The 14,776-nt window shown below is 33.3% G+C and overlaps 1 protein-coding gene and 1 long non-coding RNA gene across 3 annotated transcripts; one reads left to right on the forward strand and one right to left on the reverse strand.

Moving 5' to 3' along the window:
* The first annotated feature begins 1,405 nt into the window (after positions 1-1,405).
* Positions 1,406-3,202, forward strand: LOC125799432 (uncharacterized). Its single transcript, XR_007438335.1, has 2 exons — positions 1,406-1,569; positions 2,819-3,202. It is a non-coding gene; the product is annotated as an uncharacterized LOC125799432 (long non-coding RNA).
* On the reverse strand, positions 3,197-12,748 carry LOC125799430 (uncharacterized). Of its 2 annotated transcripts, XM_049476110.1 has the most exons (7): positions 12,688-12,748; positions 9,537-10,455; positions 9,067-9,163; positions 7,124-7,225; positions 6,754-6,930; positions 4,688-4,789; positions 3,197-4,588 (listed from the first exon to the last, which is right to left on the reverse strand). In XM_049476110.1, the coding sequence occupies exons 2-5, from the start codon at positions 10,445-10,447 to the stop codon at positions 6,784-6,786; spliced, it is 1,257 nt and encodes a 418-aa protein (XP_049332067.1). In that variant the 5' UTR covers positions 10,448-10,455; positions 12,688-12,748; the 3' UTR covers positions 3,197-4,588; positions 4,688-4,789; positions 6,754-6,783. The 2 variants fall into 2 exon arrangements, with proteins under 2 accessions (XP_049332067.1, XP_049332066.1); XM_049476109.1 differs by lacking the exon at positions 12,688-12,748 and having other exon boundaries at positions 9,537-11,226.
* Between the last annotated feature and the right edge of the window lie 2,028 nt (positions 12,749-14,776).

Genomic DNA, 14,776 nt, shown 5'->3' on the forward strand with positions numbered 1-14,776 from the left:
CCTTGGTGTCAAATGTCTTGGTGTCAAAAGTGTTGTAAGAAGGAATGGCAATGTTACAAAGTGTGATGCAATGTGTTGCAGGCCTAAAGTGCAGGAGTGGACGTATATATACAAATGACAAATGTGATGAGATAAAACATGAAATATCTTGGGTTCATACTGTCTGCATTGATAGTTTAACATTATTCTTCAAACATCACTGTTTCTTGAAATACCGGCCTGGGCTCCAAAAATATTTGTCAACACAAAACTACATGCATCTCTCACTTTTAGAAGTTTTTTCCTGATTGTTTTTTAACTATCTTTCTTTGTTCTTTTTCCTCAGATCATGGATGCCTTGTTCCATCTGTTCAGCATGGTAATAGATTGTTAAATCCTATGAATGACAATATATGACAATACTTAATCATTATTTTCTGGGTATTAAGATAGCATGAGTGGAGAGCACTTGTCAAATGTGCGTTTCTTTACAAAGAAGTGTAATTAGCCCGGTTTTAATGAAACTGGTTCATGCGAAATCATCAAACCAAAAGTTATTTAATATTACAAATCTGTGAGTGGCAAAAGTATGTAAAGCTTTGTTTTCAGTATCTGGTGTTGCCCCTTGTGCAACAATAACTCCAAATAAAAGTTTACGATAACTGCAGATTAGTCCTGCATATCGGCTTGGAGGAATTTTAGCCTGGTCCTCCATACTAAACATATTTGGCTGTGTTATGTTGGTGTGTTTCTTTTTCTATAAACTGCTGCTTTAGCTCTGCTTACAACATTTCTACTGTATTAAGATCAGCACCACTGTCAATATCAATAATAAATTATTTTTAATAATAGATAGAGTTTTGGTAAGTTTCTATAAATCAAAAATCCCAGCAGTGCCACAAACAGTGAGTTTGATGAGTTTACATAAACTAATTCCACTAAAGCAGGGCTAATTACACTTCTTTGCAAAGAAATAAAATAACTTGACTTGTTCCCCATATTACCTTTAAGGACATGTTAATCATAATTAAAAAGATCAGCCTCTGATTCACAAAAACTTGCACATCCTGTTCTACTCCAGGAAAAGGTTGGCTACCTTGTATTGAAAACAAAACCCAATTGCAAACATTTGCTTTGTTTTCACTTACTGTAAAGCATTTGTAATTAAGTCACATAAGTAAGCATTCTGTGTACATATTTTTTTTTCTAGAAGCGACCAGGTATACTAGCAATCAATGCTCATACTCTGTCTCATATTCTTGATGGGGGAGCAAGGGCAAGGAGCCATTATTTTATCAAGGTAAACTTTTTTAACTTGCATTTTCTTGCTTTATTTGCATAGACTCACACTATTTTATATGAAGTTATATAAAATTATATTTCAGTTTTACATTGTTTTTGTTGTACATATTTTAATTCTAACATCAAAAATTATGTTCTTTGCGATGACTTTGTTTTAGATGAATGTCGTGACCTGGCTGATGATATAACATATTTGGCAGCTAAATTCATACCCCAGAAGAAAGTGGGTCAAGCCTTGTTAGAGGATGGAAATGTCCACGAAGGCATGGCCAAAACAGAGGACTGCAGGTAAGTTAATTTACAAAATCTAAAGGTATATAATTATAGACTAAGGTGTTGGCTGTTCATGTACTGGTGTCACCGTGAAACTTTAATGTGTTTAGAGTTTTTAAATAATTATCTGCCATTCTTGGTACACATAAATGCTGATAAATATTCACTTGTATTAATTTTTGTATAGTTTAAAGTGTACTTTTTAAAAAAAAACTTTTACTTTAAGCCTAATTCAATAAGTCAACAACTTTATTTAATTATTTGGTCCAAAAAATAACTATAGCTGAGCTCTGTAATAAACATTTTTCAATGAATATAAGATAAAATTAAGCAATATCATTATTAAAAGTACCCCATCTTCATATCATCAAATATCAAATCATCATAGTAAAAAATAGTAATTACCACCAGTAATAATGTGCAATTTAATGAAAGGTTAATGATTTATTTGGATCAGTAATTATATTCTATATTATACTCTGTTGAGGACCATATGGGGGTGTCTGTCACCGCTGTCAAACAGAAAAACTCACAGTGGTGAAAAAAATCTACTCTCTCACATAGTATTTCATGAGTTGTTACATTAGCCATCTTATTTCCCCTCTGTTTGCTAGCTGCTTCAGATATCTAGTTTGTTTAATCTAATGTAATTTTTTTTATAAAACTTAGAGTGTTGACATGTTATGATTGTGACAGTAGCAGTGTCCAAAAATATGAATTTAAGTTTAAGAGAAAACAGGAAACGTTCAGGAGCTTACGTGATCTTGAAACATGCTGTAGAGCTTAAGGTTTGAATATGGGGTCCTCAGAAATGTAGCTGACCTTGTAGTTTCCTGATTGTATTGCTTTTTATAAATATCTTATGGAGGTGTTGAATATGTAGAACAAATTAAGCAACCCCAAAATAATCATGTGGTAAAGATATTATTTAATTCAATTATTACTTTTAGAGTTTTAATAAATTGAAATGAAAATCTCCTAACAGAGGACAACTGATTTTGTAGGTAATAGCCCAGCATATAATCATTTAATAATCATTATATAAATTATTAATTAAAACTAAACCTATAAAACATCCTTATATATTTTCAAAAGAGCCCCTGATTATAACCTTGATTGTTTTTATTCGTGAAAATGTTTTTCATTTCCAACAGAATTTGCATTTTTCTTAGTGATGCAAATTCTCAAGAATCAGTGACATACAACATTTGCTATCAAGTTTAACTGGAAGGATAAACATTGTTTTTGTTTTTATCATTTGCAGAAAGACCCTAAAAGCTGTGGAAAAAGCTTTGGAGACGAACTGGCATACATTTGACCTGGCAACTCACGGTCTTGGGCCTGCAGTTATAAAAGGCACTTTTGAATTAATTGATGCATGTCTTAAAGAGAAAATGAAAGCATTACAATCATGAATTAGAACCAATTTCAACTGTTTTGTCTGCTTACATTATGTTCATAGTTATATACACTAGCTTCATGCTTGAAACCTTGTTATATGCCTACTAACTACAATATGTGTTGGTTACTTTGTTGCTAAAAATACATTTGGGATTGTTTTTTTTTACTTTATGTACGTATTTTAGTTTTTGAATATTGTTTTTGTGTGTACAATGTAATTGTAAATAAAGATTTACAATCCTTTTTATTATTTGTTTATTTTATTTTTCCACCATATTGGAGAATCCCAGTGTGAAGCAGTTGGTAAATCAAATAAACAAATCAAATACATTTGAAAGAGCTTCTCAGTAAATCCAAACATGACACAATTGTGGTACTCCACACAGTAGGAATTATGAAAACTCATCTAAATCAAGGTATTTCCAAAACAAGTACATTGTACAATTCTATGCAATTACAAAGTTGACTACTTGGGGGTTTTGCAGATGTTTTTAAAAGAGAATCTCAACTCAACTATAAATTAGCAGCTCATAGTTAACTTACAGGAATTTCATTATCATTTGTTGAAAACATCTTATGATTCTAACACGTTTGCCTTTTTTTCTTTTCAAATACTGCAATAGAAAGAGGGCTTCTTATATTTCTGACAGTGGTAGTTATTAACTTAAAACAATTACAATTGACAGATAATGCATTCTATACATCTCATTAAAGTGTCTCAAGAACTTGACATCAACATTCATTGTAAACCACTTGCATATTATTACAATGTTAAAACCTTGTATCTCCTAAAGAGCAGCTTGAAGATGGAGAAAACTCTTTTTACATTTAGCTCAATTTTACTAATTTTTTTTTTTTCCCTCTGCTTTTCCGTTTGCAAATGTAATTCATAGTGACAGCTTTTTGTGCTTTCTTTATCCTTTGCCGATAGGCATGTAGTGCTGTTGTTCTTCTTTTTCTAGACAGACTACAAAAGTTTGAAAAAACAAGCTTATGTGCCCTCTCGACTGTCTTGTACAGTTCTTCATTCTTAGTGTACTTGTCTGATTGACTCCATTTAATAAGGTCTGTTAGCATGGTCTGCAAGTCAGCCTTTGACTTTATCATGGGTGTTTTGTGGCAAACTGGATCATTTGAGATCAGCTCACAAGGTGTCTGCGCCAAGAAGAGGATGCTACGAACCAAAACACAGACACATTTCTCACCATAACTATTTGCTACACATGTACACAAGTTTGAACTTCTGTGATTTATAGTTCCTGAACTCCCATCACTGTGAAAGACTGTGAGGGTTTCCTCATCTGAAAAGTATGAAAGACTGCTAATTATTTTTTTAGCAACAGAATTCCTGATGTCCTGAATGTCTATTCCTTGTTGCTGTGCAACTGTTTTTGAGAAAACAATGTGTTTACACATGGCACCACTTTTGGATCTTCTGCAGTCACATTTAACCATCACCAAATCAACTGTGTTATTCTGTGCACCTGTATCAGGTGGAACAACACATGTTCCATTTTCATTAATTGTACATTTTGAATCAAGCCCTTTCTCAATCATACTTTTGACAGCATTAGAAAAGTCTTCAGTGTTGGCTCCCTTGATCCGTCCAATTTCTGCCAAGTCTTCCATGTAACTTAAAATAACACAGAGAGAATCAGTCATTACATATGGAAATGTGTGAAAAAAGTAATAAAGAACAGAAAATAATAAAATAATAGAATAGTTTAATTACCAATAATATTTCTGGAGATCTCCACACAGCAAGCGAAGCAGCTGATCAATCCGCCGGTTTGTGTTTCCCTTTAGAAACTGATATTTAATTGTAAGGAAGAATCTATGTAAGAAACATAAAAGAAGTGTTGATTAAAGGTGTGTTTTTTGAAATGGTTTTCAAAAACTTTATTGAACTGGGGTGGGTTTCCCGAAAACGATCAGTCTTAGTGAATAACGAATGACGTGAGTAAAGAACAAGCCAGTTCTCCGAGTGTTTCCCAAAGAGCTTCGCAAAGCGAAAATTAACAAACAAGTTTAAAGAAGTCTCAGTCGAACCAAAAACATTGATTCAACACTGCCAAATATCCAGTATTTATTCACTATTACACCCTAAAAACGTAGAAATGTGTTGTAATCATCAACATTATACATATAATGAAATTTTAATTTAGATGTACTTTGGCATTGAAAAAATACTCCTAAAGATACATATGAATAATGAATAATCAAAAATCAAATCTATTTTAAAACATTAAACTTGTTTACTATTATTAATATGTATTACATAAATATATATTATATTAATTCATATTATTAATGTTAATTGATTTATTATTATTAATAATAATGATAGTAATAATAAAATAATATTATAATACGTATACATATGTTCCTGTATGTCTATATGTGTATATGTCTCTATATATTTATTCCTGTAAATAAATAAATTAACACACACACACACACACACATATATATATATATATATATATATATATATATATATATATATATATATATATATATATATATATATATATATATATATATACACTATATTAGATTTATATAGCATAATTATTATTTATTATATAAATATAGTTTTCTCAGCGTCTCCTGGAGTTCCTGGAGGTGCTGAACAATAGTCGCTGCTGAGCTCCAGCTCACCTCAAATCACCATCTCAGTTCATCAGGTTTAGGTCAGGAGATTGTGAAGGCCATATACCTTTTTGTTTACTAGATAATGGAAATATATTTTGTTGTGCTGTAATTCCCGGCCTGGTGGGAATTATGTATAGGAGCGTGTATGCCACAGTAACCGCCACGATACAGAATGCACAGACTTGGATACAGCAGCTTTTCTTAGACCGTGAGCATCATCTGCAGGAATTAATTGGTTGCATTAATTGCTGCATTAATATCAAGAACTCTAACATTGCTAATCTGTATTTTACTAATTTATTTATGTGTGTAATTGTTCAATTCCAATATGCCCAGTTAGACTACAAGCTACAGTTGGCATTATAATATAATATAATATAATATAATAGATTCAACCACAGAAATAATACTTTTTCTCCCTCAAAATTGGCGGTCCCTGGTGCTTAAAGTGCTGAACTGCAAGCAAAATCCCCTTTAAGTAGAATGTTATGAATAACGACTGGGTCAGGTTACTCGTTAATCTGCGAGCGAGTTTACGTAGTACTTTAGTTACGCACGGGTTTGGGAAACACTCTTTAATTAACGATCAATCTTAAGTACGAGTTAACGAAGTTCTTAGCGTTACGAAGCTTTCGGGAAACCAACCCCTGTTCTTTTTGAAGCAGAATGAGGGTGCAACATATAGTGCTGGGAAAAAAGTATTTGCCACTTACAGATTTCTTTTGGTTTTGCTTTTTTTGTCATGCTTACCTTTTTCAGATTAACAAGCTAATTTTAATATCAGACAAAGTAAAATTCTAATATACAATTCATATTTTTACTTTGTCTAAACATTTTTTTTTGCTATTAGAGATGTCTATTGTACACTCATTCTGTCTCTGAAAAATAGGTATCACTACATTTCCATAAAATTATGTGTGTATATAAATATCAGACCACAGCAATGCGTAAAGACAACATTATGACATATGCTGTTTTTAAGAGCAGCATGTTTTAGTGAGCCAATACTAATTGTTGTCAAATTTTACAATAAGTATTGCCATTACTAATATACCATAAAATTTGTAGAAGCAGGCTCTATCAGTATAAAGTGATTAAAATAGCAAATTATTGCAATAAATAAACCAATATACAACTCTGTACCTTTCTGCTTTGTTGTTGGTTTCACTGTTCTCATGACTGAATGACCTGCCAAAATTGGACCACAGCTGTCCACAAGAAATCCACTGAGGCTTCAAGTAGGCGGTTACATGTGAACTGCCAAGGTAGGAATCCAGCTCCTTGCATTTTACTGTCGGCTGTGTTGATGAACTCCTCTTCCTGAAAAACACAGGAACACATATTATAATAGGTACAATCTTGCAAAACATTCAATGTAAAAGTTTTAATAAGTTAAAGGGCATCTAAGTAAATCTGAAGACAAACTTTATTTTACAAACAAGAGATGAATAATGTGAAAAGAATTTTATTCAAATATTTAACTACTTATATCAAGTACAAAAGTACATCTTACCGTTAGGCACACCTTCATTGCTGCCATTGCCTGAATGACCATGTTTCTTTGGTCCACTGGAAGGTTTCCTCCATCTCTCTTTACCAACCACCTGTGTACTGCCTATTTGGTAAATTAAATTTAAAAAAATATTGAATGATCAATATTTATATCATTTTTTTAAATAGTAAAACAATGCATTTCTTGTATGCATATTGTAGTGAATACCCTAAACCAGGCATCCACACAGATCTAAACCACACCTGGATGGATCCATTATATGGGTAGGGTAATGGACTAAATTTATCCAAATTATTTAGGTATTTGAAAAAGCCATCATACACAAACCGTTCTCCTTTTCTAGATGTAACTACACGCTTACTGATTAATTAATCTAAATTATTTGAACTTAATCACATTCATCACTTTCTGTTGAGAAAGTATTTTAAATTGTACAATTGAAATGAATTAGCTGAGGGGCAAATAATTTAATAAATAGCGGGTATAGACTTAAAATCTCCCTGTAATGAGCCTCAGTCAGTAGCAGATGTTGTAACACTGTACATCTCTTACACAACTAGACTAATTTAGTATAGCTGCACCTTTATTTACCTAAACATTACAAAACTATTATAGAAGATGAGCACACAAACCGGAGGCTATTTTCAGGAGATTCTACAATACTCAAATATGTCTTAAAGAGTAATTAAATATGCTGCTCTCTTATATAAATCCCATTCCAATGAAGTTGGGGCGTTGTGTAAAACATAAATAAAAACATAATACAATGATTGCAAAGTCTTTTCAAACTATATTCAACTTAATACACTACAAACTCAAGTTGAAATGTTTAAACAGAAATGAAATATGAAATGTTTAAACAGATAAACTTCATTGTTTTTTACATATTCACTCATTTGATGGCTGCAACACTTTCCAAAAAAGGGGCAACAAAAGACTGGGAAAACTAAGGAATGCTCAAAAAAACAGGTGAACAGGTTAACTGGAAACAGATGAGTGTCATAATTAGTTATAAAGGGATCATCCCTGAAATGCTTAGTTGTTCACAAGCAAGGTTCATGATCTAACAGTCCAACAGTTTAAGAATGTTTCTCAATATGAAATTGCAAAGGGATTTTATCAACAGCCCATGATATCATCAAATGATTCAGAAAATCTGGAGAAATCCCTGCAAGTAAGTGACAAGGCCCAAAACGACAAAAGTGCATGGGTAATCTGCACATATCTAAAGCTCCATTAAAGCTGAAAGGTACATACAGGTTTTGGAGCTGCCATCCAAGCGATATATTTTTCAGGGACATCCTGCTTTTTACAGAAAGACAATGCAGAGCCACATTCTGCACATGTTACAACAGCATGGCTTCATAGTAAAAGAGTGCGGGTAATAGACTGGCCTGCCTGCAGTCCAGACCCGTCTCCCATTGAAAATGTGTGGCACATTTTAAAGCACTAAATACAACAATGTAGACCCCAGACTGTTGAACAGCTGAAATTGTACATCAAGCAAAAATGGGAAAGAATTACACCTACAAAGATTTAACTATTATTGTCCTCAGTTTCCAAATGCTTACTGAGTGTTTTTAAAGGAAAGGTGATGTAACACAGTGGTAAACATGTCCCTTTCCCAACTCTTATTTGGAACATGTTGCAGCATCAAATTCAAAATGAGTAAATATATATATTTAAAAAAGAATGTATCCGTTTTGTTTTTTGTAGCGTATTGAATGTAGGTTAAAAAGGATTTGCAAATCATTGTATTGTTTTTATATATGTTCTACACAACATCCAACTTCATTGAAATTGGAGTTGTAATAAAATATTCCTACTAGTTTATTAGAGAATTAAATTATCAGTAATGATAATAGTAATATATACATACAATTTCATGCAAAACTTTCTGAATGTCAGTAGCCGTTGCCATCCAAATGTTTTCTAATGTGTACCTGCAGAACATGAAACCAGCATATGAGGACCTTTGCTGAAGGAAAAACCTGTGCTATTGCCTTGAGCTCTTTTAGGTCCTTGTCAACCATCACTGACCTACAGAGGAATGAAAAGAGAATAGAGAGAGAGGATACAAAATTTAATCCATATTTCAATATAAATGAAAAGCAATATATATATAAACCTTTGCGCAGTAGACATGCCAAGTTTACATATATCACCATAAATATCAAAAGTAAATGCAAAAACTAAAAGTGAAACAACACTAATAAGTCACTAGGCTCTGTTAAAAAAGTTAAATACCCCACAATTGGCAAAATTATTCATGTTTAAAAAAATAACTTACTCTGACAGCACTAAAAATGCATCATTTAAATGAATGTTAACCTCAATGGAGTTTTAGCAAATAACAATACATATCTCTGGTCAATAAACTGAAAAATCTGATCAAAAGCAATAGGATACTAACCTGGGATAAAAACCAGGGTTAGAGCTAGAAAGCTTTTCTAGACAGAGAGAGAGTGTGGCTGCTGATTCCTCACTGACTATGAAGTATGCAAATGGAACTCCTCTACCAATGCTGTTGCTCAGAAGAAGTGCATAGAATGCATAGCCATACGAAGTTATGCTTTTGTAGGTGGCGTCCATGAACATCATGGGATGTGGATGTAATTTCAGGAGTTCTTTTTGCCAGGGAGTCTGCACTACAATTATCAATGGATTTTCTTCACTTAAAGGCTGATAAAAAGAAATGTTTTCTTTCAGCTCTGATGTGGCTAGAATATCCACACTGACACTATCATTCACGTCAGGAAAAAATAGTGCATTTATGCTCTTTTTGATTGTTCTTATGTCTTCTGGTGTAACATAATAACGACGATTGTGTTTGTCTACATGTCCATGACGTTCTGCCCAATCAACACTCTTTAAAAGTGTTTCAGAAACTGACAGTCCCTGCTCAAGCCACATTTCAATGAAACCTAGTAGCTCTGGGTCAACAGGGTTTTTTACACCCTCTTCTTGAATGTCAACATCATGTCCATGGTGTTTTAACATTTTGTTCACAACAGCACCTGTAAATGCAGCATCTCTTATTATTCTAAAAGACACATAGGCCCCACAAGAGTTGGCCCTGGTTTGTGTTGGTTTTCCTTTGCTCTTTCCAGTTGGTTTGCTGGACCGCTCACATGCGTAGTAATAGTAGTTCTTGTGAGTACATACAGGAGATTTAAAGTAGCTCTGAGTTTCATCTTCCAATTTCTTGATATAAGATTTCATGAAGTCCCATTGCTCGTCAAAAACAACTACTTCTTGTATGACATCAGGATCTGTAACCTTCTTCAGCTTTCGTCTAACACCTTTAATCCAGATATTCTCCATTTTCTTTCCTAAACAAAAAACAAAACAAAACATGAAAACAAAAAAATAGTACCATTACTTCTATACAGGAGTTACAGTGCCCATTTCATTTTTTTTCTTACAAAAGGTTGGCCATTATGCCAGTAGCAAAGCACATGATTTAAAGCCAAACACACTATTGATAGATATTACCATGGTTCAGTTATGACCCAATGAATATGAATCAATAAGATGTAGTTCAAACATATAGTTAATTACTTCTGATTTTTAAACCAGTGCTTTGCTGCCCCAAGAGCAGCGTTAGCCTCTATATAAAGTGGTAATGCTAACCCTACAGACTAATCTTGTACATGTTTCAGTTTTCCTGCCCCAAGAGCAGCATTATGCTGTGTCTGAATTTCAAATGCTCATCTGAAACAGTCATCATGCCAATGGTTCAATTCTGCTGCTCCAAGAGCAGCAATACGCTGTATGTAGTCAGATATTCTTCAATTAAACAAACCTATGTGAATATATGATTTAATCCTCCTAACCCAAAATGCAGCAATAATCTAAATCAACACGTTTAAAGCCAACCCTACAGCCTTAAAAACATTTTAATCTAACATGATTTGCACAAATAAACAACAGTTCTGCTGCCCCAAGAGCAGCACTAGTTGGTATAAAATATATTATTGCTAAATATGGCTAGGAATCAATTATACTGACCCAAAATGAACAATAATATAAATCAGTAAGATGCAGTTCAAATTTATAGTACATTGCCGCCGCCTTTACAACTACTGTTCTGCTGCCCCCAGAACATAACCCTGTACCCAAGAGTAGCAGTATTCTTTAATATAAACATGCTAAATTTCAGGATTTAATATTGGTGTTGCTCAATTTTACAGACCCAAAATCTGCATTAAAATTAATCAGTATAAAAAAGCCCAAACATATAGTTAATTACTTCTGATTTTTAAACCAGTGCTTTGCTGTCCCAAGAGCAGCGTTAGCCTCTATATAAAGTGGTAATGCTAACCCTACAGACTAATCTTGTACATGTTTCAGTTTTCCTGCCCCAAGAGCAGCATTATGCTGTGTCTGAATTTCAAATGCTCATCTGAAACAGTCATCATGCCAATGGTTCAATTCTGCTGCTCCAAGAGCAGCAATACTCTGTATGTAGTCAGATATTCTTCAATTAAACAAACCTATGTGAATATATGATTTAATCCTCCTAACCCAAAATGCAACATTAATCATGATGATAATCAGGATGATAAAGGCGAAACTTACAGTACATTGGAAGCAGTTGTGTTACTCATAATTTAAAACAAAACCAAGTTCTGCTGCCCTAAGAGCAGCGTTATAGTACACCTATGTTATATTTAACAATTCAATGTGTGCATCAGTACTAATTGATATCACATTATAAATTACATTTGCTAAACTATTTATATATTTGAAAATCATATTTACTTTGCAAAATAGGAACAAACAAACAAAAAAAAAAAGAATTTTGCCCTATGGCCCGCTTGCAATACCTCTGCAGCCCACTTGGGGGGTGCGGCCCACAGGTTAAAAAACACTGTTATAGAGTCTTTTATGTCAATAGATCAATTCGTCTGCCCCCAGAGCAGCAAAAAACTATATATTAACGTTACAGTGGCTTATAACACAGCACGAGACACATTTCTACAATTCCTGTAAAGCAGTATAAAACTTTTCCATTCTCAAGTTGTGTTTGTATGACTTAATACACTACTACACATCCAAGTAAGCAAGAGTAAATATACCAAGCATGCTAGCTAAAGCCTGTTGAACACTGCTATTATCTGACTAACATTAACAACCCCTATGCAATTTTTATCCCTCATTTCATATAATTGTAGATTATATCAGACTGAATATTGTTTAATAGCTGACAAATGTCTAGCTGACCTTATCAAAACTACTTTAAACTATGGAGCTAATTAGCTAACCTAAGTATCTGAACTTGCTAGCTAGCAAGGTTAGCTGGCTCGGTAGCCTAATAATGCACACTATTATTTTAAGTTCATTTAATAAGGCATATCTGTTCCCAAAATAAACTCTTTAAAATAATAATAAAAAAAAATACTTAATTACTTTTGCTATTTTTTGGCTAGCTGACTATCGAAAATACTGTGCTAATCTTGCTAGCCAATTAGCCTGAAAATTCACACTACTGTTTCAAGTTAACTTAAAAAGCTCTTATTCAGTACATTAATATTATTTTAATAAAAATAAAAGCATCTTACCTTCAAAAACTGTGATTTTTCACTCCTCAAAGATGGCTGGATCCAACTGCCGGTCTTTTTTTTCATTTAGCAGATCCTGCCTTTTCCCCCGCCTCTTCTTTAAATTGATTGGTTGTTTCTCTGAACCAATCAGTTTTCTTTCTGCCCTCAGAACCCTTTTGTGTAAGTAAAACTCCCATCTGCCACTGAAAGCCTTTAATGATGGTCCAGTAACAAAGTGCGAGCATTACAGTTGATTCCTGTATATTAACACTTGGATGCAACAACAGGTTGCAAAAGAGAAACAATTCTATTGTAGATATATAAGATGGAACTACACATGTGCCTGTCCAGATTGTAAAGACATTGTTAGTTGGAAAAGTCTATCTAAAAGGGGAGAAAAGTGCATAAACAATGCAAACAATGATATCAAAGATCTCTTCTCTCAGCTTTAGAACAGTAGTTGAAAGATTTTGACCCAAAAAGAAACTCGAAAAATTTTGGGACCCAAAAAGATTTTGACCCAAAAAAACTTGGAAAATATTGGGACCTAAAATATTTTGATCCAAAAAAACCTTGGAAAATTTTTGGACCCAAAGAAATCTTCGAAAAATTCTGGGACCCAAAACAATGTTTGAAAAAATTTGGGACCCAAAAAAACTTTGAATCACTACCAAATCTGAATATCTGAGTGGGTAAGGGTGTTTGGCACTGCTTTTAAACAGAGTGCCTGTATCGCACATCCTAGCCACTGAAAGCCTTTAATGATGGTCCAGTAACAAAGTGCGATCATTACAGTTGTTTCCTGTATATTAACACTCGGATGCAACAACAGGTTGCAAAAGAGAAACAAGTCTATTGTAGATATATAAGATGGAACTACACATTTGCCTGTCCAGATTGTAAGAGAAAAGTGCATAAAGAATGCAAACAATCATATCAAAGATCTCTTATCTCAGCTTTAGAACAGCGATTGAAAAATTTTGGGACCCAAAAAAATTTTGACCGCATAAAACTTCGAAAAATTTTGGGCCCAAAAAATTTTGACACAAAAAACTTGGAAAATTTTGACACAAAAAAATTTCACATAAAAAAACATCGAAACATTTTGGGACCCAAAAAAATCTTCGAAAAATTTTGGGACCCCAAAAAATTTTGACCTCAAAAAATCTTCAAAAAATTTTGAGAACCAAAAAATTTTGACCCAAAAAAACTTAAAAAGATTTTTGGACCAAAAAAAACGTCAAAAAATTTTGGGACCCATAAAAAGTTCGAAACATTTTGGGACCCAAAAAAATCTTCGAAAAATTTTGGGCCTAAAAATATTTTGACCCAAATAAACTTCGAAAAATTTTGGGATTCAAAACAATCTTCGAAAATATTTGGGACCCAAAAAAACTACCAAATCTGAATATCTGAGTGGGTAAGGGTGTTTGGCACTGCTTCTAAACAGAGTGCCTGTATTGCACAACCAAGCCACTGAAAGCCTTTAATGATGGTCCAGTAACAAAGTGCGAGCATTACAGTTGTTTCCTGTATATTAACACTCGGATGCAACAACAGATTGCAAAACAGAAACAAGTCTATTGTAGACATATAAGATGTGCCTGTCCAGATTGTAAAGACATTCTTAGTTTGAAAAGTCTATCTAAAAGGGAGAAAAGTGCATAGACAATGCAAACAATGATATCAAAGATCTCTTCTCTCAGCTTTAGAATAGCAATTGAAAGATTTTGACCCAAAAAAACTTGGAAAATTTTGGGACCTAAAAAATTTTGACTCAAAAAAACCTTGGAAAATTTTTGGACCCAAAGAAATCTTCAAAAAATTCTGGGACCCAAAACAATGTTTGAAAAAATTTGGGACCCAAAAAAACTTTGACCCAAAAAAACATTGTAAATTTTCGGGACCCAAAATAATTTTGAGACCCGAAAAAATTTAGAAAAAGTTTGGGCCCAAAAAGATTTTGACCCAAAAAATGTTGACTCAAATTAACTTTGAAAAATATTGGGACCCAAAAAAATCTTTTGTAAAATTTTAGGACCCAAAAAAACATTGAAAAAATTTGGGACCCAAAAAAACTACCAAATCTGAATATCTGAGTGGGTAA

Source organism: Astyanax mexicanus, chromosome 3 (genome assembly GCF_023375975.1).
Source record: "Astyanax mexicanus isolate ESR-SI-001 chromosome 3, AstMex3_surface, whole genome shotgun sequence".
Taxonomy (NCBI): Eukaryota; Metazoa; Chordata; class Actinopteri; order Characiformes; family Acestrorhamphidae; genus Astyanax; species Astyanax mexicanus.